Source organism: Scomber scombrus, chromosome 10, assembly GCF_963691925.1.
Source record: "Scomber scombrus chromosome 10, fScoSco1.1, whole genome shotgun sequence".
NCBI classification, from domain to species: Eukaryota; Metazoa; Chordata; class Actinopteri; order Scombriformes; family Scombridae; genus Scomber; species Scomber scombrus.
In genome coordinates, this window is record NC_084979.1 from 9,623,625 (window position 1) to 9,651,504 (window position 27,880).

The window sequence follows — 27,880 nt, forward strand, 5'->3', positions numbered from 1 at the left end:
AAAAGAAATACACTGGTGGTCTGTCTGATGCTGCCTACAAAAACAACAAATCATTACTGAAGATTACAGTTTTCTGTGTGCAGTTATGTGTTAGAGTTGTGTGTTTACTGTACAGTAAACAGCAGGAAAAAGTTTAAAATTGGTGCTCTATAAGAATTCTTATGTTGTCTCCACCTTTAATACTAAAGCCTCATTGCGTATAGTTTAGATGTCTAATAAAACAGTCTGGACTCTCTGTTATTCTTCTGTTTATTGCACAGAAACAAACTGTTAATGCATCCATTCTTTCAAAGAGCTACTGTACGAGCTGCCAGCAAGTGCTTAGAACAATAAATCATAATCTTTATTACATTTTATATAAGCTGAATCAAATTTTTATATGAAAAGATGATAGACAGGTACAATAGGGGGATAAATTAATCATGACAACAAAAACTAGTTAAGCAACTTACAAACACAAGGATGAAGGCGGACGTTAGATTTATTGGAGATATTGTCAGTGTGTAGAACATATTCCAAATTTTTCGCCATGCCTGTTTTCCTCCCTAAGCCGGCAGCCAGCTGTATCAAACATATCAATGACTGACAGGCTACATTATTGATGAAAGCGATAATAAACTCTGGCTGAGCTGATGTCTCATAAACAGGCCTTGAAATGAACACCGGCTATCCAAAGGCCAAATGTTATTCTACAGGAGCTGCAGTGAGGCTGAAGAAAGTAATCATTTTCTGTGACAAAGTTAATAACTGTGCAAATCACCCCCATCGCTGTCAATCACTGACATGAAACATTAACAAAGCCATTCAGTACATAGATATAGATTCCAGTCATTCTCATCATGTTCAGTTAATCTGCTTAAAGATATAATCAGGAGATGACTGGAATATGAAACCATAAGGGTGTAGTGTTTAGTGGCTACATGTGTTACACAACCCACTTGACGTTATGTTGGCTGATCAAACTACGCATACATATGTACATAATTCTGGTCTTAATCTGACTTGTTGTAGTACTCCCTGTGCCAGTCCTTCCTATGTTACAGGATGTATTGTTATCGTTCAGTCACTCTGGGCATTACACCTGATTGGCTTTATTAATAAAGAACTGATATTGATGAATTGATACACTTTAACATGACACTGATTTCTTATCTTTTGTAGACCAATCAGTAATGTAATCAGTGCCAGACAGAAAATATGATGAATGTTTCAGTTCTGCACAGTACTGCACTTTAAGTTGAACTGCAGACTTGATTCTTTGTAACACACATATAAACAAAAACAGTTTTCAAAATACTTTTGATAAATTAATTCTTACTGAAATATTTGATCGTATGCATGAATCCAGGCTTTCATTTATTTACATTTACTTGACAAATTAAATGTTTATGTATGTATATGTATATAGTAGATTAATAAGAATCTATTGTTTTGATTCAGTAATCACTAATTCTACTGCTACTACTACTACTACTTGTTCTACTACCACTAATAATAATAAAATAATAATAAAGAATAATGATAATAAATAAAAATGATGATGATGGTGATGAGAACTAAAACTACAACAAACAACAAAAGCAAAACATGCCAAACATGGGTATTATTGCATGTTTCCTCATATTTTGCCCCTAATCTGATTTGTTGCAAGTACTCTGTGTTCCATTCTTCTCCATCTTTCATTGGCTTTGGGCCGTGTCTGTCATTCCTCTGGCCCCGCCCCCACTGCCAGCGACATCCGCCTCTGTGTCAAATCGAGGCTACACACTAAAATCCTGTTCATCTCTCTGGACTTAAAGCCTTCACCCTGCACACTACGCCGAGGTAAGACGGGACTTCTGCAGACATTGTGCTGCTCTGCCTACGATTTTCTGAAGTGCTTTTACGGTTGCAAATTTTGCTTTGTCTTTTGTGTACAAGAAAGGTTGCTAACTATGCTAGTTAGCCACTTTTTTTCTTTTTTTTTGTAGCCCGCCCGCTAACATTAATGCTAGCTGTCAAAAAGCTCCCTGACGTCCTGTCAGAGTTGGGGCTGTCAGCTTGGTGTGTGCTTTGAAGGACAAGCAGTAGTCCAAATCCTCAGTTAATTAACTCGCTCTAAGTTGAAATAGTTGGCCAAGGTTAAATAAGTGTTAAATTGGGAAGCTAGATCAGTTGCTTGACTGTATGTGCTAATGTTAGCAAGCACACAGAGTTGACGGTAGTACAGCATTTGGGATGGGTCTTCTTTGGGACTTATGTAGGGAGTTGGACGTTTTTAAGTTCTCCATAATGATTGTATTAACCATATACAGCTCGACAGATGAGTGATGTATAAATCTCTAATTACTGTTAGTCATCGGGCTTTTTCTGTAACGCAGCAAAGCAGTATTAGTAAGATTTCTAGTATGAAAGTGGTACGACCGTCAGCTCATCTGTAAGAAAGATGTATGGCCACTGCCCAAGAGCACTTATCTCATGCAAAGTGGAGGTTAAAGTAATCTCCCATCTCGTTTAATTATCCCAGCTAACAGTGGGAATGTTCCCCCTGTTTGTCTTCTCACTGCCTCATCACCATCTTCGTCTGACTCACAGGAGAGACTAAACAAAGCTGTCTTTTAAGGTTGGTGCACTGTAGGTCACTGACTCCAAGGTCTGCAGTGACACAGCAGCTCTTCCTGGTACACTGACCCCCTCAGAGGCACAGATTGTACTGCTGCGTCAACTGGCTACTGATGATGATGATGATGCCAGCTGAAAAAAATGCTTATGCTAAGATTAAGAGTCTGTTTAGAAACATACCCAATACCCCATTGTTTAGTGTATTGAGAATATTTTGACTACCATTTGAGAACAGAGCATTACAATAACTTATAACAATAATGCAGATAAAGCTTTGCTGATACAGCTGTGTTGAGATACTTTAACCTTTACCCAACATAGAATATTTAATGTTTGTAAACAAATCAGTAACAAACATCACCGGACTGAAAATGTGATAAATGTTATGGCTCGGCACTGTACTGCATTCTTTGTATTTTAAAACACAATTTCAGCCATACCAAAACAATTAGTTACTGAGGCAGTTGACTGAAACATAATTGATGACAATTTTCATAAGTGATTGATGATTTGAATGAAAGACATTGTGTTGACAAATGTGTTATATTCATTCTACTTAAAAAACTAACTTTTATCACCCAATGAAAACCATTTGATGCATAATATAAAACATTATTTACACATTTTTTCACATTTGTAGATTTTAGGATGATTATAAATATGTTCCGGCCCTTGAGAAAGTTCACTTAATATTTTTTTAATTCTAGCTTGAAATCATGAGACTTCTGCAGGCACTCACCTGATGATTTTATATTGCTACATTACGTGAGACACCAGACCAGTCTCTCTAGAACTACAGCTGTTGTCATTTTGTTATGCGTTTTCCTCCCAAAGGTGCCTTAATTACCCCCTTAGTTAGTTGCTATAGCGATGGTCTCCATTTGAAAGGGGAGCATCGCACTGATGTACCGACGTAGACGTAGGCAACGTAGACACATGAGAGATCTCACTGTTTGTTGAGTCCCTCATTGTCCAGATGAATGTTTTATTCTTTAACTACTGTATAAGAAATGTTCGATTAAGCAATAATGTTTTGTTGACTTCTGTGGTCGCATTTAAGGGAACAGGAAATAACTTTTGCAAGAAATGTCATAAAAGTTGCGTTTCAACACAGCTGAGAGGAATGTTGCAGCGATGGCCACATGAACGCACGTGAAACTTGGTCTATCGCCCAAGTTGTAGTTTTTGAATATGGAAAAGCTGTATATTTCCCATGAAAGCCTTATGGCTTACTTGTTCAATCCTATTTTTTTCCCTCTGCAGTCAGTTACTGTGTTAAGCATTGATCTTTCCTTTTTTGTGCCTTTTATATCTGCAGTGCCACCTGGGAACAAGGCAAAGTTTGAGCTAAACTAGGCAACCATCCAAGCAACAGAGAAACGATACAGTGTGTATAATTTATGATAGAGCATGCTGCAAGGGAAGCAGGTATCCAATCAGGAGCCTGTCTGGTAGTGAGCCATTGTGCTGCTCTGCTTTGTTTTGATTGGCTCGTGGTCACAGGGAGGCTGTGCTGGTCAAACAGGCACAAACTGTGAGAACGAGCCTGGTACAGATGCACCACGAAATCAACACACTGTCATTATTGGCCAATATAGGTGATAAGTGATAAAGATTTTAGACTTTTTTTTGTCAGATTGTGCAACCAGCTCTTTATTACCTGTGTTTCCACAAGTACTTACAGCTCTCTAATTATCCACAGAATAAGCTGCTGCACAAACCGACTGAAAGAAGACAATTTGTTATTGTAGAAATTAAATTCTATACTTAAATATTCTATAGTAAGTCTTCTTTAGCAGGACTACCAGAACACCTCAACACAAATGCAAATATCCAGCCGAAGCGCTCACAAGCCAGCACAGACGCGTTAACCGCTGATCACAAAACCTGCCTTTGTGCACATGTTTTATATGCACTCAGAGAGCAGCGTCACAGCGTCGGCGTTTGTTAAGGGCGGACACATTAAATACGTCTCGAAACGAGATTCTGAGCAGGCAGCAAGAATGATCGCAGCAGGTTTTTACCTTGAGCAGGTATTGCGGGAACGTGCAGACTCACACAGCTCACGCACGTGTGTGTGTGTGTTTGTGTTTGTGTGTGTGTGTGTGTGTGTGTGTGTGTGTGTGTGTGTGTGTGTGTGTGTGAGAAACTGTGACTTGCTCTGAATGAGACGGTGTGTTTTGTTTACACAAGTAAATGAGTTCTAGGTGGAGTAACATGAAGATGACACGTTCATCACTTCAGTCAGAAGCAGAGGCCTGGTGAGCTCTTCAAGATTGACCTCTGCACAGGGATTGCAACAATACTGGGTTCTTGGTAGCCTGGAAAACCAGAGAGGTGTTTCAAAAAAAAAAAAAATTCCAGTTAAATCAGACTCAATTCAGTAAGGCTTATTGTCAAGGCATTCTGTTTTTAGAAAGGAGGTTTGAATAAGTGACTTAGGTTACCATGGATATTTTCCAGACCTGCCTGGTCCTGGTCTGGGTTAGTCTGCAGGTTTAGCCTCACCACAGCACTGTTACAATCAATCTGCTAAACTGAAACACTTCAGAGTTCCTCCCCGAAGGTTCCCCTTTCTTAATTGTTGCACTATGAGCATGAGTCAGTTTGCACTTCATCTTACGTTTATTTTGAAATGCTGTACTTATTGTGAAATTCAAATCTGAGGTCTTTTCCAGTCTGAAATATCTGCACTGCATCTGTGTTGTAGTGAAATCTGTTATTTTAAATGCACTGAAATTAAAACAACACCTACAAAAGGTGATCTGTGGCTGCAGCATTATAGTAAATTTTTAAATGTCACTTAAATAATATTTAAGACATAGACGCCCACCACACCCAGCCAGCCTGAAGGTATTTAAACAACATCCAACTGTTAGAGACTCCTATGTGAGCACATAGTTGTTTAATGGTAGGTTGCATCCATACTTTTTTTTCAGGACTTTTTAGACAAAGAACTTCACATTACTCATGTAGGAGTTGAACCTCCAGTGTGAGCAGAGTGCTGCAGAATGAAATTACAGAGATCATAGTTCATCTCCATTTGTCTCAAAGCAAAAGTAGATCACAGCTAGTCTGCAGCGTGCTGTCCAAATGTCTCTTTTGCTTGGTTAGCTGCAGTGTAATACGCTCTTCTTCGTATGAAATGTTTAATACGTGCAAACATCACAGTTTTGTCTTCTGTACTTGATGTCTCTGGTGTATGTTTCAAAGTCATGAAATAAACCAGACTTGACTTAAAGCCCCAATTTTTTTAACTGCCTGGGGCAGCTTTCTCTAATTGTTTTCAATGAGAGTGAAGTTTTTCCCCTCACGTTTTCTGCTCTGTGCACCTCACGAGTTGAAAAAAACTCAACTCAAAAAGGAAAAGAGCTCAGCAGCATTACTTGCATTTTTAAAAACATTTTCTAAGTAAATTGAGAAGGAACCATCTATGGTGGTGACTTTACCAGCAGTAGTTTCCATGATCCGAAAAGAAAAACAGCAGGCCTGGAGCAAGTTTACTTCACAGCTAAATCACTGTTAGGATAAGGACAGGTGATGCAGGGGTTGCTTAGCGACAATTAAAAGACGGGGCAAGCTGCTCTTTATGTAAGATTGTAGGTTTCAACAAAACAGGCGGCCCGGTACGTCTTTTGTTTGGGTATTTTAAGATTTAAGGGTTTCCACAGTAAGATCTGCTTTTCTGAGCCACCTTTAGGAAAAAAAAACCTCAGGTCTTAAGCTATTGTTTTAATTTGTTAACAAAGGAAAGGAAAACAAAATCTTGTTTTCAGCGATTTTTGTACAAGTTGAGGCACTGAAATTGGAAATCATCTTATTGTTGTTCCTGTTGTTCTACTCGTGCAGCTGTGCTCGTGTGGACATTTGTGCATTTTTTCCTTCCATGGCTAATATTTATTTACCTCTAGTTATTTTTTATGCACTAATTCATACATTTAGACAAGTTTCATCTGTATTCAGGGGCTTTAAAACCTTAAAGTTGTTATTGTTGATAACCTGTGACTTTGACAAAAAATCATTTAAAATGTGTGTGACAGTGTGTGTGTCTCCTTTTGTGATTTACTTCCTGTGTTGATGATCCTTGTAATCCTCATCATTTAGTTCCTCTGCCTGATTTTTTGTATCCCTCACTTGCTCCTCCTCAGCAGAGTTTTGTAGGTTCCTCTCACATCCTCATTTATCTTTTTTTTTCTTCCTGCTGCGGTGCTGTGTGATTTAAGCTGATTGGGTACAGTAGTATTGCTGTAGTGGCTCTTGAGTTTTATTTCTATTCTGCTGAGCAGTTGTTAATGTAGCCAGCGGTGCAAGTCCTCCCTCTGCAGACCAGGAGAGATGTTGTTGACGTTAGTTGCTCCAGTTAGTGGGTGTACTCTAACAAGGTTAGTCTTGTGATTGAGGTCGAGTAAATTTGATGTCATACTGTCGGTTGCGCTTTAATAAAAAGTCGTTTGTGGGCTATTGACATTTCAACACTCTCTTGGTTATGGTCTTGTGATATGTACTTCATTTCCCGACCCTCAGGCAGCACCGAGTTCCTACTACAGATGATATACAGTCCTATGTTTAGTTTTAAATGAGCAGCTCATGAAATATAAATAGAGCTGAAGTCTACTTTATATATCACTGTGACACAATATGAACCAGTTTCCTCCTCCTTTTTATGGTTTTTATCTTGCATTGTCCTACTGTTTTTCAGGGTTGAGATGAAAACAGAGAGTCTGGGACATAAAATGACTCCAAAGCCTGTTTCATTTTATGATGTCTCCTGTTATTACCCTTTTTGAATGTTGTTTTTTCTGCATTAGATTTTAGTGTCACTGTAAAGTAGCGTAATTTAGGCCAGCTGCAACTGCTTAGTATGACAAAAGCCAGTGCGGTTTGGCAGTCCAGGACAAGTTAGTGCTAATATTTCCTTTCATTTAAATGTCAGTAAGTCATTTTGACACAATCTAACAGAGTGCCTTTGAACAGACGCTCACTGAACACTGAACAGTCTTTTCTTTAATACAGCCAGAGCTTTGAAACAATAAACAACCAAAAACACGAGTTTGCTTCATTCAATTTTACTGCTAATTGTTAAAGCTGTCTTCCAGTGCTAATGTCACTATGGCTGCAAATATTATGAATACTAACATTCACATATCTAAAAATCATTATTTGAATAGTATTACTGAAGCTTTTCTACATTTGAATGAGGCAGTGGTAAAATGGGCATTGTTTTGGCTTTAGTTTACTGCAGAGAACACTCCTGTACCCATAATAACACACATCTTCCCAGAAATGACGTCGTCCAAAGACAACTTGTGGCAAATGTCTTTTCTGCACAAATGAACGCACAGACAGTAACCACAGCAGAGTGCTACACTGTGTTGGACTCTGACTCAGCGGCCTCACTGTACCCCGTACTCACAACAGATCCTCACAGGACAAAGCCATTCCCTTCATCCTGTAGCTAAAACATAAAGCACCGGTTTGGTAGAAGTTAATGGTTTAATATTTGGTAAGCATTTTGACGGTCATATATGTTACAGGCTTTATGTACACTATTTAATTACAGCTTGTGTGTGATCAGTCATTTGGCCTTTTTTAAAACCACACAGCTCTTTTGCCGTTTGTGTTTCCCTATCTTACAGAAAAGTGAAAGATTTAACAGATTATTAAAAAGAGGCCGCTTTGTCTGTGACACAGTTTCTGCACACAATGTGACAGCCGCCACGAGTCTGGGTTGTTCTTTTTTGATTGACCGTCACACAAGGATTGCGTGATGTTTTTAATGTTGGAAAAAGGAGACGTGCAGCGGTGGCACGGTACGCTGAAAGTACCAGAAAAGGCAAAAACTCACTGTCCGGAAAGTGATCACAATCAGTTGTCCATTGTGGGAAGCTGCTGGTCTGACCTGGCAGGACAAATGAGTTACTGAGCTCCACCAGTCCCACATTAGTTTCACCCAGTCTGAATTGTATCCTTTTTGTTTTTCGTTTTTTCTACACATTCTCCGATCCCACTTTAATCAGAAATGTTGTTATCGGTAACAATAAAGCTTGACTTGCATTCAGCATTCATCTTATTGTTTTTCTTCAGTGTGTGTGTATGTGTTTCTGTGTGTGTGAAATAAGACTTGTGGTACATTTTTCACAGGCTTTAGAGGTGTGTCACTTATTGAGGTAGGTGTGCACATAGAAATAAAGAGGTGTGTATACTGTACTGTATCAGTACCGGGTTACGTCCTGCGTGGCTCTCGTCTCTAAATTTCTTTCTCTTTGTCTCTCTCTCTCTCTCTCTCTCTCTCTCTGCCCGTCTCTGTCTCTCGCTCACTCTTTCTCTTTGTCCCTGCGGCTTTGGATGTTTTTTTTATCATCCCTCGGAGGACAGCACAGAGAGACGTCGCCAGGCTAGTAGCTACACACTGGATTTATGAGCGGGAGATCGGTAGGTTTTATCATTGAGGTTTTGACTGATTGGCAATGAGGTTATCTGCCATTGAACATTTTTGGACATTGTGGTTGCCACGGTAACAGGCTTTGGTGACACCTGTTTGTTTCATGAGGGTCAGTAGTACTTAGTAAGATTAAAGGCCTTAATGCTGTAATAATGTGGAAAACTAACATGCTGATACAGTCATCTGATTATCTGCACTAACAGGAACATTAAATTCCTTTTACAAATGCTGTAATGTTGTACAGGTGGTTAATAGGTAATAGCTACTGCAGTATCATTAATCTTATTATCCTAAATGAATGGCCCTGTGTCAACAGAAACTCTAATGTTCATATGTGGAAGTTAATCATCCAATTATCCCTTAATTATCCGATGTCTTCTTTTTTTATTGGGGAGATTTAACAACACAATACAACAGATAAGAAAACTTGTGTTGTGATCTTGTGAAGGCTGCTAAATGATTCTTAATGCTTGCAGTAGTTAGGACAGACATACTCTGGTGTGTACTAACAAAAAGTATGACTCAGGGGTTAAGACGACGACTGAACCACAGTGTCCCCAGTTTGAATCCAATTAGGGACCTTAAACGAATCTCTTCTTGTCGTTTCCTGTCATATCGTCACTGTCGCAGTCTAATAAAAGCATAAAAGGTACAATCTCATTCATTTTAAAGATTGTACTAACTTTGTACTATTACAATATTATTGAATAATGAGCATTAAAACATGTATTTTTTAAGATATTTGTATGTATGATGAGTGTTTTTAGACTTATGTCCTCATTGTTTATGATCCTACTGTTTTGAAGGATACGCTTTTATAGATGTGTAGTTTAAGTCCTCACATTATTCCAACAGTTAGGTTAGAGCAACCATTAGATGAAGTCTGTGAAAGAGGTCATGTTGTATTTTGTGATAAATAAATTATATGCAGGAAGTCCCAAAGTTAAAACAGTAGTTAATGTCTCAGACTTTATCTCTCCAACTCCTCTGACATGTTGCATACATGTGAAGAAGAGAATGAGATTAGTTGTTTTCTATAAGCTATTGTGCATGTATGGAGGAATATGTCAAGTCTGCTGTGTGTGTGTGTGTGTGTATGGTCCCATGTCTGTCATGGTTACGTAACAGCTCACGGGCGTCTGAGACAGAGCGAACGATATGATCTGAGAACCTGTTGCAGCCAATCAGAGAGCTCTGTGTGTGTGTGTGTGTGTGTGTGTGTGTGTGTGTGTGTGTGTGTGTGTGTGTGTGTGTGTGTGTGTGTGTGTGTGTGTGTGTGTGTGTGTGTGTGTGACAGAGTATGGAGTGCAGGAATTTCTTACATCTGTATGATTAAGGAATAGAAAAACGGAGTTGACTGAAAACAGAAGTTTACCAAAAATAAAATAATAAGATGGATTAAATGTAGATTTCAGTGGATTGCAAACATTGGAAAATTGATTCCATTAATCATAAGATGAATAATTTATGTTCATAATCAAGACTAGAGCGTTCATCAGATTAATTAAGGTTAACATTTTAGCCAAGATGCACTCACCGATATTGCACTCTTAGTTTCTGTTCTTATTCAAACAGGCAGACCTCATTATTGAGATCGAGGGTGCCTCCTGAACAGCGCTTCAGAGTTTGTCTCGGCTCTCAGAAAGGCCAAGCACAGCCTGAGGATAATAGTTCAACCAGCTGTTAGTTGTCACACTCTCTCCCAAGTGTAGACAAATAATCTAAAATGATTTTTCTCACTCTTTCCACAGCAATCTTAAAAAATGTGCCTGTTTTTAATGAGCTGTAAACCGAGAGGAATTATAAGACCTGAGCCAGAAGTTTTACTCCAGGGTCCTGTGTTGGCAACATGATGCATCCTGTTGCTTCATACAAAATTAGAAATGTCTGGAGACTCCCAGGATCATATTTGGAAGAATAGTGTTATGAAATTAGAGTTAGGTTCGCTTGAACACAGTCAACTCAGGCTGGCTTTCTGCATTGAGACTTGCCAGCTCCATCTTCTTTTTTTTTGTTTACCTGGTCTAGGAGGAGCTTCAGTGGGGTAGTGTTCATGTTGCCTATTTCAGAATTCAGATTTCAAAGAATGACAAGGAAGGTCAGTAAAGCTTCATTATTCATGGTATGAATGGACTCTACAGTTCAGGGTTGCAAAGTGTGGCTTAAGTAATGTTGATCATGTAATAACTCATGCAAATCAGGCATTCAGCTATGTTTGCTGTATCCAAAGACGCACAGGGAGGCATAACTCGCTTTGTCATGCCACACTGTTTCATAAGTTTTCATTTTGCGTCTCCAAACATGACACTTTCAGTGCGTCTCCAAACATGACACTTTCAGTGCTCAGATATTATGTAGTGACTAGATGTCAACATTGCTTACCTGCCATATTTGTTCAGAAAATGTAGTTTGCTGAAATAGTCTCATTAGCTGCTGCAGAATGACTTAGAGGAACCTTTTTCAGTATTGACTCGGCAAGAATAAATTCCCAAACAATTTGGGAGCACTTGTTTCATGTTTTTAGTATTTTTTGCAGTGACCCTCTATATAGATTCACAGAACATGGGTAGACATTGAGTACTGAGGCACTGATGCACAGAAATATGCATGATAAGGGTTATCACAGACGGGCGTAGTCTTTGATATGTTTTGGTACACAAGTAGATGTACTGTAGTTTGGGAAGGCTGTCTTTTTATACTCAGGTGAAGCAGACACATTTTTGAAACTTGATTAGTTAATTTGTCATATTTCCTCCAATCTGTGTTCAAACATTTGGGAGTTCCCTGGTTTGTTGGTTTACGTGGACACAGGACAAATCAGGCTTTCTCATGTAGATCTCCTGGTTAGATAAGCTTCTCTGATAAGCGGTCAACTCCCTTTTTAAATGGGATCTTTCTGTTCTGTTTTGAGGTATTGACTTTGCTGTTAGTACAGCTAAATACCAGCCGGTCATCCATTTTGTTCAGCTTATCGATCGTTGACGCTGAGGCCAAAGTTTGTTCATGTGCTGAAGGCGTTACCTGTCGGTGGCCAAGATAAAACCCTCCCACTGAGTAATAAGAAAAAAGGCAGAGAACAGAGGGGAAAGAAAAAAGGGGAAATTAAGAACTGAAACAATACATTGTCCTTTTGGGGATTTAGCCAGGGAGAAATTAGTGTGCAGGTACGTACAGTTTTTGAATGTAAAACATTGTCAGCTTTAGAAATAGTAGATAACGAGTCTGTGTTTTGCTCATAAAGCAGTTTATTTTTATTTTAAAATGCAACCTAAACCTAATGTCTCAGATTTCACTCAGTAACAAATGGAGGAAAAAACCTGAAAGCTACAAATGAATAATGTCTGGATAATGAGCAATGTTAACACAGAGAAATATTTGATGTTTGGTTTTGCAAATACTGAAGGTGCCATAAAACTGTAAACACAGCTATTCATATAGACTGTAAAGATGCTTTTTCAGGGGACTAAACAAACCATGTATTACAGCTTGTTTTATATCAGGTTTCTGAGTTTGCATTGAGGAGGTCAGGACAAACACTTAACATGAATAGACGTGAATATTTTCTGATGTCTACATAGATCACTGCTTTACGGTAATTTGGAAGTCATATGACAATAAATTATTTCCCTCATAAATAGGGTGACTTGATTAGGGCTCAGTATTGTCTGAAAATGTTGTATACAACCAACTGTTCAGTGCATCAGTGTTAAATAAAATACTTCAGATCAGGAAATGTGTGTCCAAAGTAGGGATCTCACCGAACATTCAGTGCTGACTTTGTTTGGCACTTTTTCAGTATTCAATAGTGCAGATTTGTTTTGGCCAGTTCGCAAAAAAGTACGTAGGATTCATGTGTAACTGATGAAATAGATAAAGAACTGAATTTAGCTTTACTTCGTGTGAGGAAGTAGAGCCCAGCTGTGTGGTGGTGTTAAGCCTCATGCTGAGTTTCTGCTACACATGATATCAGAGTATATGTCAACACTGTTGTATTTACTGTATGGGCTGTGTCATAATGACCAAAATGTTTTATGCCAATGTCTGACCAAAGTGAAGCAGGTTATGGTCGTGAGCGGTGGTTAAGTGATGTTTAATGCATTGTAGCCGAGCCAAGTGATATAAATGAGATATCACCTTTTCATAAAGAAGAATAATGTGAACGGTTTCATTCCACAAGCTGTTTCACTTGAGTCGTGACTAATTGACGCCCATTCACCCGCTGGTATCATTTCAAGCCTGTACATTGTACTGAGGGATTAAACTGGAATTACAGCCTGTCAGTTAACTGGTTCCCCCGTCACTGTTTATCACCCTGTCACCTTTTACACACTGACATTCAAACAGGATGGGGAAAGTGGCGTCCTTGTAACACACATTATCACAGCCAGTTTGATCAAAGGTTGTGTACTCTAAGCTAATTTAGTAAAATGCTAAGGGGCCAAATGTGCTTCAGTTGCTCACTCTGTTAACACTTGGTAAAGCCTGTCAAGGTCTCTTAGCATCCAACAATATAAAAAGGTAGACAACATGTGATTTATTTACTTTTTGTAGAGGTTGAGATGCAGTGCGATTTGGCTGATGAAGAACACTTTTTAAACGTGTTGAAATTTTAAACTTATTATTTTTGGAATTTGCAAATTAATGGCAATTTGCGGTGTTGAGTTTAAAAGTTTAGGGAAACAATGTACCAAACAGAAGGTAACAAAGAGCCAGAATGCCTGCGACAGTGGTGTCCTGATTATGTAACTACTGGACTAGAAAACTCTCTGTTTGCACCCAGTGGGCCATGATAGACAAGGTTGTTGCTGAGCCAGACAAAGCAGATTTTTAGCTGGTAGCCCAGAGAGCTGTGAATGTGGCCCTAAATAAAGCATTGTGTGCCATCTGAAATTGTGTAACTGCTGCTTATGGAGGGTTAGGAGCCAGTAATTAAAGACTTTTTTTGGGGTCAATAAGTTCAAAATTTAATATCAGAATATGAAATGACACTTGATTGGTTGTTTGACCTGTGAGGTTAAGGTGTCTAGATTCAATCAACTATCATCAGTCAGTCAGACTATGGGGATTTCAGTGTTTGTTTAGCTCTAACATACAGTATTAATGCTCCAATGCAGCACAATCAAATATTTTTCCATCATCTAACCCTGGGTAATGATGATGTGTCTTAAACTTGACTTAGGTTCAATGCCAGACAGACCTGACCTTTGCTTTAAACATGACTCTTCAGTTGTATCAAAATATAGTAAACTCAAACTTATGTGTTTTTTTTTTTTGTCTCTACAGGTTTCAAACTTGCTCAGCAAAGCCAAAACCACAGACTGAACTCATCAGCTGTCAACCAAACAGCAGATTTGCTCTGATCGACATTCCCTGGTGTCATTCTTCATTTGCTAAACCATCCGGCAAAAAAAAAAAAGATCCTCTGGACATCGAACAAATATAGTCCTGTTGCCGTGGTGACACTCCAGAGGGACCTTGATTGACAAATCTCCCTCCAGAGGAACTCTGAGGGTCTGCCACCAGAAGGAACATGTGCTAGAAGTTGAACATTTGTCCTAAACGACTGGTCGGCTTTGACTCTAGAAGATGAGCAATGAGGATGAATTCTACGACGCCGTCACAGGTGGGTGCTCGGTGGGAGTGTGTGTGTGTGTGTGTCAGTCTAGATAAGATTTCTCAAGGTCTTTCTTACCATTTTGTATTTTAGGAATCGCAGCAATGTATATTATTTTTATGATTTTTTTGTGTAAGAGAGACAAACCAGTAATGCTGTTAATAGAGCACATTTCCAACATGGTGACAGGAATGATCTTATGGATTTTAACACAATTGTCTTGTTGGTGTCCATCTAGTACTGTAGGATTACAGAATTTTGTAATTTCTCTGATTATTTTTCTTACGGTCTCACCAGGGATTGTGAAACAGTTTTTTGCTGCAAGAGGCTGTCAGTCCTAATTAGAAGGTCTGTTTTTGTCCCCATCATAGAAACATATCAGCATCCAATGCAACCCAACCTGCCTTCATCTGATGATAAGTTTAATAATTCAGAGGTCTGCTGCCTTGCGGTCATGATCAGTAATATCAGCAACACCCTGAAGTCTATGAGAGAGTAAAGCCTTTTAGCATTTAGCATTTTTCTGCTGCATTTGCAACAATAAAAATATAGACAAAGCCGTTTTTGTTGTATTTAATATTTTCCAGCAGGAGCAGTTCAGTGACGGAGGAGGGAGTCAGTTGGTTAGTGACAGCCCAGAAAATGGCACTGATCACTCTTTATCTGATGTCCCGTCTAAAAGAAGGCAGCTAAATGATTCACAAATCCTCCCGACATCTATTTATGATTTATTTTAAGTGGTTTTACATTTCTGCTGAGATCTCTGCGGAGGGATTAAATGAGTTTTCTACCAAGTCAACACTCATGGGATGCCATGCATGTGCTAATGTTACAGTTGCAGTAAAGGGTCTGATATCCACGCATTAGCTAATGGCACAAATACATCTGATGAAAACAAATCCTTATAGGGTTATTCTGACTCACCAGGATGTCGTGCCTCCCTCTTATGTCATGATGATTATTTACTATTAGTGGTGTAGCTCCAGTAGCGTTCCACTGGTCTGACTGTCTAAGCACTGTCTAAGCACTGTCCTCCATTGTTTGGAGACTGTTGTTTTGTTCTTTTATTGGTTTTAGAACATCTCTGAAGGTGAATCAGAAGAATCATACCTGTGTTGTTTGTGAAAGCTGGGTGGGGGTGCTGGGATATGATGCATAGTGACCATTTAACAGAGTGACTGTTTGTTGTAGGCTTGAAGGGCAAGACGAGCAGGTGGTTCTTTGTCAACAGTTACCATCAATTTTTTTTTTGTACCTTTACTGCCTTACTGCATGTTGTGTGATATTACTTGCCGTCCATGTTGGTGCTCATTCATAGCTCTGTCACTATTGTTATCTCTTTTGTATAGCTTGTTGTTTCCATGCAGATATAGATAAAAAATTCAAATGAGTGTGTGTGCCCATCTGTGTCATTATTATGATCATCTTACTAATGTGAGACAGATGCAGACCGGTGCAGATGTATTATTCATTAGAACACATGCACCGGGTTAGCCGTGATCAGCATCAGGTGGCGTCCAGCTTGGCTTTAGCATCTTGTTCTTACCTCAGTGGACTTCTAATTTTACACTTTTAAGATGTTAACTAGAAATGATAAAATTACCAATACTCTCCAGAATTCAACAATTGATCCTTAAACTCATCAGTTCATAAAACAGTTTAGGGTTAGGGTCTTCATGGGAGCTACAGAAGCTTGGATGATATTGTCAAATTAATGCAATTATAAACGCATAGATGCTTGTAGCACATTTACAACCCGAGGCTCTGTCTTTATCACCTTCACCATGTCCAGTTTGAAAACATTTACTTATAACAATTGCTTGTAAGCTACTAGATTGTCAGGTCACATTTGAATGAAACGTGCACATTGTGAAAGGCAGTATGCTAGTCTGGGCTGGTGTCTGATCACTGTATTTCTGGGCCAGTAGTGGTTATTGGTGGATCTTGAATCTTGGATGTGTTGGTCTTGGACAATGTGAATAAGTTGAGTTATGATTTTTCTTTAAGGTTTCCCCCAAATACACTTTTACACTATGTTCCTCTATTTTTCTAATCTGGTCATTCATATCGTTCAGTAATATTCTGCATCGCTGCAGAGATTAATATGAGAGTATACATCTGGTACCTTTGACATAATCCTCACAGCTGAGTTGGTGTGTTAAATGATAATAAACCTTCAAGTCTATTTTAAGCTGTTGTGTGGGCCCCACCTTGAATTCATGACAACTCCACCCTGCAGCACTAATACCTTACATGACGCGTTCATGTTCTGGCTACTGTCCAGATGTAGGTCAACACCGGCAGCTTTTCCTATAAACAGCTACTGTAAGGCTGCACATGTTTTGTAATGCAACTTTACTGTACAACAGATAAAAAGTAACAGAAATACATTTTTAGACGCCATATTGCGTGAATACCTGCCAGTCAGTAGGCGTGTCCTTCCATGACTTTAGTGGAGTTCCAATGAAGTCAAGACTTTTTCATAACTATGATTAATTTTTTTCCCACTAAGATGCCCTTAGGTTGCAGTGTCTCAAATCATGAGATACGGGAAAAATACAGCTTTTAAAGTGGCCCACTTCTGTGTCAGTGAAGAGGTTTTTCAGTAAATAGTTCCAGAGAGTCGAAAGAATTTGCAAGACAAACACAGACAAGACGTTCTTGACGCAAGACGTTGTGCAAATGTACTGCATTGTCTGAGACACTTATGTTGCTAACAATAATAACAGCTAACCCAAAATCCTAAATCCGCTTGTGTCCCTTCTTTCTCACAGGCCTGGATTCGGACGAGTCGTACGAGGGGGTGTCGGAGGCCAGTTTCAAAGATGCACTGGTGTTTGACAGCAACAGCCAGAATAAAAATGGATCAGTGCCACAGGAGAATGGCATCAAGAAACACAGGTATTGCTGCATTCCCACATTCCACCTGCAGCGGGTGCATTTGTTTGTCGCTGTAGTATGTTTTGTTGGGAAACTAATTGAATCCACCTACCGAAACCAGTACAATGTTCTGGGCTGGGTCGAAATTCTCACTCACTAGTTTCAAATGCCTTTTTTGGTGGTAGCTTTAAAATGATGATAATGATAAGTACTGACATGTATTACTGCTTGTCCTGGGAAAACAGGTGGTTTTCATCAGTACTTATTTGTTATGTAATATGGTAGGAATTTGAAATATTTTGCACTAAGACTGCAACTAATGGATTTTCTTCATCAGTCAATTCTCAGACAATTTTCCTGATTGAACAACTAAGTAAAAATGTCAGAAAATAGTGAAAAATGCACATTACAGCTCCCTAAAGATGCTGATGAATACTGGGATCTTTATTCCCAGGCTCCATAGCGTTCTGGTTGTTGAATATTAATATGTCTCTTTGAATAAAATAAACATTAAAAAGAGAGGAGCCTCTTCATGGCTGTCAGTAAGGGACTGACCGAGATGACTCATGCATACAAGCACAAGGATCCACTTAAGGATCTCTGTCAGAAAGAGAGTGTTGTCTTTTTCCTTTGGCTTTTGAGAGGCTTGTTCATGTAAACATACTGTTCTGTCTCTGTCTCAGGATGACAGATTTGGGGTGAAGTGTTTCTTTCTTTTTCATTCCAGCATTTGGCAACATTTCTTTCTAAACTACATCTATCATTTGTGTACCTCCATGCCTGCTAGCAGACCTGAAAGACCACATGCTCCACTTATCACAGTTTTCATTCTGACAGGAACACATAACATCTGATAGTGTTGGTACTGATACTCATGACAGTGATATGAACCACAGGCATGAGAGAACAGAATGGTGTGTAACACTGTTTCTGTATCAGCATCATCTCTTCAAATACTTTTGTGATGCCTAATTCTGAACAGCAAGAATACAACTGAGACACACTTAAAGAACTCAATGAAACATCATAGATAGTGGAAGACTGTGGAGCTGATGAGAACAGTACCACCTGTTTTAACTTGAAGGGAGTTGTTGGGTTTTTTGTGGAAAAACTGTGTTCAAGTCATTAGTTGGTCAAGAGATGCCAAATCAATTGATTCACAGTTTTTTCTTCTTTCATTTCAGGACATCGTTACCTGCTCCCATGTTTTCCAGAAACACTATCAGTGTTTGGAGTATCCTGAAGAAATGCATCGGACTGGTGAGGACAAACTGTTTCCAGATGCAAAGCAAATACTACTTTTCTACATATCAGTATCAATATCCCAATGATAATAACCCTGGACAGAGGGAAAACTCTTTAGTGGGTTATTTACACAAAATGACTTTTTAACTGGTACATGTCAAAATCGTTTGTGTAACCCGTCAGTGATTCTGTAACATTAGCCAATAGTTGTTGCAACATCAGTCTGCAGATTTTGGCACATTATCTTGTGTAATAAATCAGTAGTTTTCTCATTTATTGGACGGACATATTTTGTCAGCAAAGGTCAAATGTAAAAGTTAGCTGAGGTTTACAGTTACTGTTTGCTTTTCAGGAACTTTCCAAGATCACGATGCCCATCGTCTTCAACGAGCCTCTGAGCTTCCTGCAGAGAATCACAGAATACATGGAACACACTTACCTCATCAACAGAGCCTGCTCGCTGTCCGACTCCATAGAGCGCATGCAGGTCAGAGTTTGACACACACACACACACACACACACACACACACACACACACACACACACACACACACACACACACACACACACACACACACACACACACACACACACACACACACACACACACACACACACACACACACACACTTTTGTCACCTACATGCATTTTTGCTTTATATCTCCACAGAACACGATTGGATAGTGAGGAATACATACACACCAGAGATAGAAAAAGTGACTCCTCTGCATATAAGCAGCCAGTTATCAGTAGATGGACTTGAAAGAAATAAGCATCTTGTTCATTTAAAAAAAAAAAAAAAAAAAAACTTTTTCTTTTCAAAATGTGTCATTAATTACTCATAATCTTTAACAGGCCAAATTAAAGAAATAAACTATATGTTGTGCTCCAGTAAACTATATGTTGTGCTCCAGTAGTATTGTGAAAATCCTAAAAGAACCAAAGCTTTTTTACTAATAAAAGGGATAGAAAGTTTTAAGATTTTTTAGAAATGTATAGGAATCCTAAAGGATCCCATTGGAAAACGTGAAACAAAGAGCATACACGTCTATATTATGGTGTTTTAGTTGTTGTATTTAGAAACATATACACTCATTGAAAAAGATCAACTCCAAGTGATTAATATGAAAACACACAACACACACAGAAATAGAAACACACACACTAACTAACATGGACTGTGATTGTTTGTCTTCAGGCAGTAGCTGCGTTTGCTGTTTCAGCAGTTGCGTCTCAGTGGGACAGAACTGGAAAACCCTTCAACCCTCTGCTGGGAGAGACCTATGAACTCACCAGGTACACACACACACACACACACACACACACACACACACACACACACACACTTTTTAAGGTCAACAGCTTAAACAGTATATTTATCCTCTTTTCCTCTCCACTGCCTTCCACAGAGACGACCAGGGTTTCCGGCTGGTATCGGAGCAGGTATCCCATCATCCCCCAGTCAGTGCCTTCCATGCAGAGAGCCTGCTCGGGGACTTCGTCTTCCACGGCTCCATCTACCCCAAACTCAAATTCTGGGGCAAGAGTGTTGAGGCTGAGCCTAAAGGGACCATCACACTAGAGCTACTCAAGTAAGCTACTCAAATGTGTTTTCGCTTATTTCATTATTGTTTTTATACAAAATGTGGTCCTCATATTACATTTCATCTCATTCTGCCCTTCTTTTCTTCACTTTTCACTGCATCTCCCTGTGTGCTTCTTTTCCTAACTGTTTATTCCTCTTCTTCACACCTCCCCCTTTTTGTCTCCTCCTCATCTCTCCCTCTCTTCCTCTCCTCTTCACCTCCAGGCACAACGAGGCGTACACATGGAGTAACCCATACTGCTGTGTACACAACATCATCCTGGGCAAACTATGGATAGAGCAGTATGGCACAGTGGAAATAGTCAACCACAGGTAAAGTATACACGCATAACAGCTGTAATGCAGTTTGTAAATCTTTAAATGAGTAGATAAAACACTCACGTGTCGCAATGGGAGCTGAGCCCAGTTGGTGAGCAAGAGGAAAACTTGAACTACAGAAAAAAAAAAAATCTTAACCCTCAGTCAAGTTCTAACAAAAAAACAGCAAAAGTGACACTGTGTTGTGCTGTATGTTTGTCTCTCGCAGAGCTCTTCAGCATTCCTGTCCAGCGCTTTTATTTACTTTGCCTGAAGTGACAAGCAGAGTAAACATGCTGCGGTCTTAAGTGTCGAGTAAACACTGTGTCAAACAACCTCGGGATCACTTTTTAAAACCTTTTATTTATCCAGGGAAGCTCTGCAAAGCTTGTGTTATCCTCATTTGTGTCACGCACTGTTTCATATTCACACTGTTGCAAAGATTCACACCAGGAGCTGTGAAACCATCAAATCACAGTGTTGCTCAGATGGCTGCTATAGAGCTTCACTGTTGCACTGATTTCAACTGTCTTGCCTTGAAAACAAGGAGTTGATGGACTGGTCTGTTTTCCTGCACTAGTTTTTAATTAGTGAGGGATTCAATCAACCATGTCAATATTTTTTACAAGCATCAAATGTTTATGTAGTCGTCTTATTTCATTATCTTTATTAAAACAAACACAAAAACCCCACCAATATTTCAGCATTCCAAAATTAAATTATTTCATTTGACCTTTTAGGTGCAGTTCACATTAATAGTGAAAAGAAGGTAACTGGCTCTTCTTCTTCTTCCGCAGCACTGGAGACAAGTGTGTGTTGAATTTCAAGCCCTGTGGGATGTTTGGCAAAGAGCTGCACAGAGTGGAGGGATACATCCAGGATAAGAGGTTAGAGTTAAATCTCAGTTTGCTACATCAACTACAGTATTAACATTCAGTTATTTGATATCATATAAAGTTTGAAGAGTTGTTATATTCATTATCGTCTTTTTCTTCATCTGCCTCACAACACTTTTCTTCTTCCCCTCTCTTCTCCACTTTCTTATCTTTTCCTGCCATTGTCCTCTCTTCCTGCTCCTTCCTCTTCACCCTCTCTCTGTCCAGTAAAAAGAAGCTCTGTGTCATCTATGGGAAGTGGACTGAGTGCATGTGGAGCGTCGATGCTCAGGCATACGAGTCCCACAAGAAGTCAGAGAAGAAAGGAGACAACAAGAAGCACAAAAATGTGAGAACGTATTTTTTTTAAAATCTGCGACTTGACACCTGTGCGGAGAAATAATGTACAGCAGTTTTTAACATAACCGCTCTAAAATGATTTTGGTTGCATGTCTTTGTATAACAGAGGTTAAAATGAAGTGTGTTATTTCCAGGAGGAGCAGGAGGGAGCGGTGAACGATGATGCAGACGACATGCCTGAAATCCAGGAGACAGTGTCTGTGGTACCAGGAAGCACTCTGCTGTGGAGGATAGACTCCAGACCAGCACATTCTGCTACGGTATGAAAATATACACACACAGATCCAATTCAGACAACCCCATGAAATAGATGTACTATTGATGCTTGATTTTGGTCTAGGATTGAGCAGATGTGATGCATTTAAGCACTTTTTTCTTTCAAGAAGATTTATATATGTTCCTAATTCCTCTCTTCCCTCCTCAGATGTACAACTTCACCAACTTTGCAATGTTTCTCAATGAGTTGGAGCCTGGCATGGAGGCCAGTTTGGCTTCCACCGACTGTCGCTTCAGGCCTGACATCAGAGCCATGGAGAATGGCAACATGGGTAATTTGATTAAAAAGTCTTTTATCAGTGTTTAGTGGAGCTTTGTTTGCCTGAACACAGTTTGTTTAGCAGCAGTGGCTTGTAGAACCCTGCAGTTTTAAGATACAATGTAACCTGAAGTTACATTTAGATTATTATAAGTTGTAAAAAATAAAAATGATATTGATAATGATAATAAGACAGTTCTGCCACCTGCTGGCTGTCTGTGTCACTTTCTTGTGTGACATTGTTGATCCAAATGTTTAAAGAACAATGCAAACAACTTTATTATCCTGAACTCAAGAAAGTATTCTAGCTCACATCTCTTTTACTGGACTCATTAACTAAATGTTACAAGCAGCAGACATTGTGACTTTGTTGTTCTCATGCAGATGAGGCCAGTCAGGAGAAAGAGAGACTGGAGGAGAAACAGAGAGCTGCCAGAAAGGAGAGAGCCAAGAATGAGGATGAGTGGTCTACAAGGTAGAACACACACACACACACACACACACACACACACACACACACACACACACACACACACACACACGCACACACACACACATACACACTTTGACAAAAGTGGTCCGTTATTTATTCATTTATTTAATCTTTATTTAAACAGAGTAACATCGAAACCCCCTGTTTCATTGAGAATGAAAAAACAAGAGTAGAGACAAACAGAACTAGATAAATCAAGGCTGTCACTGTTACAGAACGATCATTTGGGTATGGTAATGTCGTATTTTGACTTTGAGGTAACATTGCAGATTGTTCCTGACGGTTAAAGCAGGTCTTCCCTCCATTAATTCCCTTAATCAGAGAATGAGCTGGAATGTAGAGAGTAAAACGCAAACCTGAAAGGAATCTCATCTTTACATGCAAAAGAAACCCCACAGAGTTGTTTAGTTTATGGTATTGTTGCTTTCTGAAGGCCCACATCCAGTGCCTCCTCCTTTTCCTTCATTTTCTTCGAACTATTATCATTTCAAAATTAAATGTATTCAACAAATGACGATAGCATTATTCTGAATTTGGCACACTTTCAGGTCTGTACTTGCTTAAACACGTCAGAGTTTGACTTTTTCACAACGTGAAATGAAAATATGCATAAATTGAACAAGAGAAAGCAATATCTCAACATGCTTCACTCCTTGTGTGAGGTTTTTGGAGTGTACCTATACACTTTGTGTTTGTGCGTTTTCAGGTGGTTCCAGATGGGCACCAACCCATACACCGGCTCCCAGGACTGGATCTACAACGGTGGCTACTTCAATAGGAACTACCAAGACCTGCCCGATATCTACTGATAGCCCGCCAGCCTTCACCCTCCTCCTCCTCTTACTCTCCAATAACCCGCGGTGATCTGCCTGCCTGTCAAAAAAATTGGAGAGACATGTTTAAGAATTCATTTAAACCCACCTTCGTCTTACTGCCTTCAACGTCACCTACTTTCTCTGTAAACTTACCGACACACTCAGCGCATTGAAAGGAGGTACAAAGGAGCCAAATGCCTGTCACTTCTTTCAAAAACAGCAGCTTGCCTTGATGTCTATTGAGTCTTCAGGTCTTTTTTTAACATGTCAAGGACTTTACACCATCTTCACTTCAGTCTCATTCTCATCATCTGTGTGTGATTTCTCTCAACTAACGACCAGCAAATGTCTCCCATCTCTCTGTCCCAGCATCGTTTAGAGCACAATAACCATCTTCTTCCTGACCAGTCCCAGTGGCAGAGAGTTGGTCCGATCTGAATGTGTAACGTCTTTACAATCAAACTCTCTCCTCCGAGGAACCGCCAGCTAAGCCTCTGCATTTTAAAACAGTCACATGGGTCATCAGAGAGTAAAAACAACATGAAAGTAGGACATCATAATCACAGCGATTAATGGACACGGAGGGACACCCAGTCAATGGGGAAATCAGGGATGTGAATGCTCCTTTGACTGAAGATGGATCATGAGAATGAATTTATTTTTTATTTCTTTTTGGAAACTTAAAGACACAAACACTCAAAAAATCACATGGATGTGTTTTGAGGAACAAAATTATAAAGATTTATTGTGTAATAAATATGGTAACCTTGGTTAGGACCAATGAAATGTAGACATAAGCTTATAACTGTCCATGTGTCATATCCCTAAAATGTTAGGTATCTACTATTACTATCCCATCACACTCCACTTCATCCATTCATTACTAGAAAACTGATGTTTCCTCGACAGCAGAGTGGAATGTTTAGCTTGATTGGAACCAGACAAGAAACCACACGTGATCTGATGTTTTCATTTGCATTGAAACATTAGAAAAACAGACCCTAATGTATAAATGTTTCTGTGCTGGCTTCAGAGTCATAGCTGAGCGTTACTGATATGAAGAAAGCTCCACACAAGTGTAAAAAAAAAAAAAAAAAATCTGATTTAACTTGAAGTAACTTGTAAATGCAGCACTTCGCTAACCAGAAAAGAAATGTGGTGGAAAAAATAAATAAAAAACAATCTCACCCCCTCCCAGTTTAACCCCAGTAACAACTTCAAATCTGTGCCTGCATGTGCATGTAAATCTGAACCCAGAAGACTACATTTACCCCTACAGAGTTCAACCTCCCACTGAATGATTTTGACATTTAAAGCAAATGTGTAATCCCCAAATTAGACACACTGAGGTCCCTGAACAGTTATTAAATTAAAAAAACAAAAAACATAAACAATAAATGCACATTCATTTTGTGAATGAGTGTATAAAGATGTACAGACACTTTAAGCCATATTAACGACAGAAGAGTGGATTTGCCGTGTGAGTGACAGTGATTTGACAATGTTAACCCTCAACATTGATATTATTAATCTTACTGTCACTATAGCATGATTAAAAAAAAAGAAAAGAAGAAATCATTACTCATGTCAGTGTAATAAAATGTAACACGCCTCGTTATATATTCTGCTCTACGACTAGGTTGATTGAATGTTAGAGCGTCGCTTTTTCGGCTGATGCTGATTGTAGTGAAAAGGAGGCAACAGATCATCAGCACATCGAGTTTCATTTTTAAACTAAATTTAACGAGAAAGAAGAGAAATGCACTGTACTGAACGTTAGCACAAATATGATTGTTGACAGCTCTCCAGCTGATGGAGTGATATTGTGTTTTTTTTGGAGCAGAACTCTTGATGTACACAAACTTGTCACTCTTACATCTCACGCAGAGTGTGCTTTTTCTCTGCACCTTTTGAATCATGTTAAGAACAGTGTACCCAGGAAATATTTGGACTTTAGCTGCTCTGTCGCGTCATTTCATTGTTATGATAACTTTAGGTAGCTGACTCTCAGTATTGTGTGTTTCATTCCAGCTGAGCAGGACTCAAACTTCCACTCGAGGCTGAAATCCACATGCAGATTACAGGATGTAAAGTGAATCTAAAATCAGCTGACTGGACAGCACTGAACCACATGAAAAACACCTGAAGTACAAACAAAACAACACATTTTACTTTCAGTTCATGAAATATTTATGAAATATTGGTGTTTAATTTGTATTAATAACCAGTGAATCCATGTTATAGAGCAAATAAATGTATAGCTCCAAGCATAAATAGAGTTTAAAATTCCCATCATCTGTTGGTTCCCCCCAATAAAGCAGGTAGGAACAATTATGAAAGTTTTTTTTTTCTTAGTTCACCTCACATCAGAATGTTAAGTGAAAATGGTGTATACACAAAACCTGCAGACCTGTTTGCACTGGTGAAAATGTGGCTCCAACTGAATAAGCTGTTCTTTTTTTTTATTTTAATAGAAAATGATGGTTTCACTTCTTTTCAAATAACATGTAACAGACAGAGAAAGTGCAACAAATCTAATGTAAATGCTGAGATTCAAATCTCTCCAGAACTTGTCCTGACTGGTTTTCAGAATCTTCAGAACATAATATATGTACAAAATACACACACACACATTTTCACCAGTGCATTTAGGATCTATGATGTATTCCACAATGACTCTATGCAACTTTTGCACCTCATCATGAACAGTACATGTCTGATTTGTTATTGTACAGTAGCTTTACATTCCCCTTACTCCCAACAAAACACACACACACACACACACACACACACACACACACACACACACACACAAAACCTCTGCTACACAGAAGTGTCTCCAAATAATGACTTTGCCTTCATAGTTTATCTTAATATATTCCAGATATTAGGAAATTATTATAACTTGTCAAGCTACTTGGCACCACAGCTAGGCTTTTGTCACATCTTGGATCAACTTAACTTTTCATTTGTTGTCTGTTTAAAAAAAATAATGTATTTCCGTGTCATGCTTAGTGCCTGTGTTTTTCTGTTACCCTTTTCAATTTAAAAAAAAAAAATTAATGTGCGTTATTTATGATGTTTGAAGTTTTATGACAGAATATTCTGTGGTGTCTTTTGTTTTTCCTCTTCTTTTTCTCGTATAGCCAATTCAAACAGCCTTTAATTTGTCTTTTCTGAACTGTTTGTAGAAGAGCTGGGTGTAATTAGTTTGAAGAGAAAATCATTCACAAGCTTAAACACTTGTACATTTGTCTTTGCCTGTCATATCTGTTAGATTTACTAGCCAACACAGTATGTAGGTACAGGCTTTTTGTTCCCACTGAAAACTCTTTTGGTTATTTTTTGCCCAGAAAATCCTTTTTTTGTTGTTTTTTTCCCGTCAAAATCTTATTAAAAGTCTATCATATAAACACTACTCAAGTCACACTGTTGCAGTCGGGTGCAAATTGTCCATGTGGAAAAGTAAAGCTTTGCCTGTAAAAGTAATTCCAGCTGGTTAAAATGGTACATATGGAGCGGTCACATTCATCTGTGCTGATTCAGACTCGACCTGTTACAAAAACTAATGCTCTGTCATTAAAGTAGATTTAGGTTTTATGTTGCTTATTTCTTTTAGAAAAAATTCTTCTGTTGGATTTTACCCTCATCCTCTTGGACTGTATCATGTGGTTGTTGATGTTATATATGTGTACAAGTGCTGCACAGAGGTAATCACAAGCGAAATGGCATATTATTTTGTGCAACTGATTTATTTTTATAGTATTTAAACCGTTTTGTTTCATGGTGAGAATATTGTACCAGATGTTTTATTTGGAGGTGGGGGACTGTAAGGGGGTCGTATCCATACCGTGGACAGCTTGGTAGATTCATGAATGGGGAAATTGTCTACTAATAAAATCCTAATTTCAGTTTTTCGACCATGTCTCCTTTTTAAATGAAGTTAATGGTAAAGGATAAAATGCTTGCAGTCTTTTAAATTGTTGTTGACAACCACACAGTCACAACATGTGTGAGAAAGCTCCTGAAAAGACCAAAACTAACAATATGTTAGTCCAGCACTCAGTACGTCCTGAATTTGCCACTCTGTATAATTCAGACCTGCTGAAGATGTAA

At 38.9% G+C, this 27,880-nt stretch overlaps 1 protein-coding gene across 2 annotated transcripts; it reads left to right on the forward strand.

Annotated features, from left to right (window-relative positions):
* The first annotated feature begins 1,736 nt into the window (after positions 1–1,736).
* LOC133987399 (oxysterol-binding protein-related protein 2-like) lies at positions 1,737–27,661 on the forward strand. Of its 2 annotated transcripts, none has more exons than XM_062426754.1 (14): positions 1,737–1,824; positions 14,327–14,666; positions 17,432–17,558; positions 18,722–18,797; positions 19,135–19,269; positions 19,982–20,079; positions 20,193–20,375; positions 20,594–20,701; positions 21,484–21,573; positions 21,790–21,910; positions 22,056–22,181; positions 22,346–22,469; positions 22,841–22,931; positions 23,656–27,661. In XM_062426754.1, exons 2-14 carry the CDS (start codon positions 14,630–14,632, stop codon positions 23,756–23,758), a joined length of 1,419 nt encoding a protein of 472 aa, XP_062282738.1. In that variant the 5' UTR covers positions 1,737–1,824; positions 14,327–14,629; the 3' UTR covers positions 23,759–27,661. The 2 variants fall into 2 exon arrangements, with proteins under 2 accessions (XP_062282738.1, XP_062282737.1); XM_062426753.1 differs by lacking the exon at positions 1,737–1,824 and adding an exon at positions 12,114–12,207.
* The last annotated feature ends 219 nt before the right edge of the window (positions 27,662–27,880 follow it).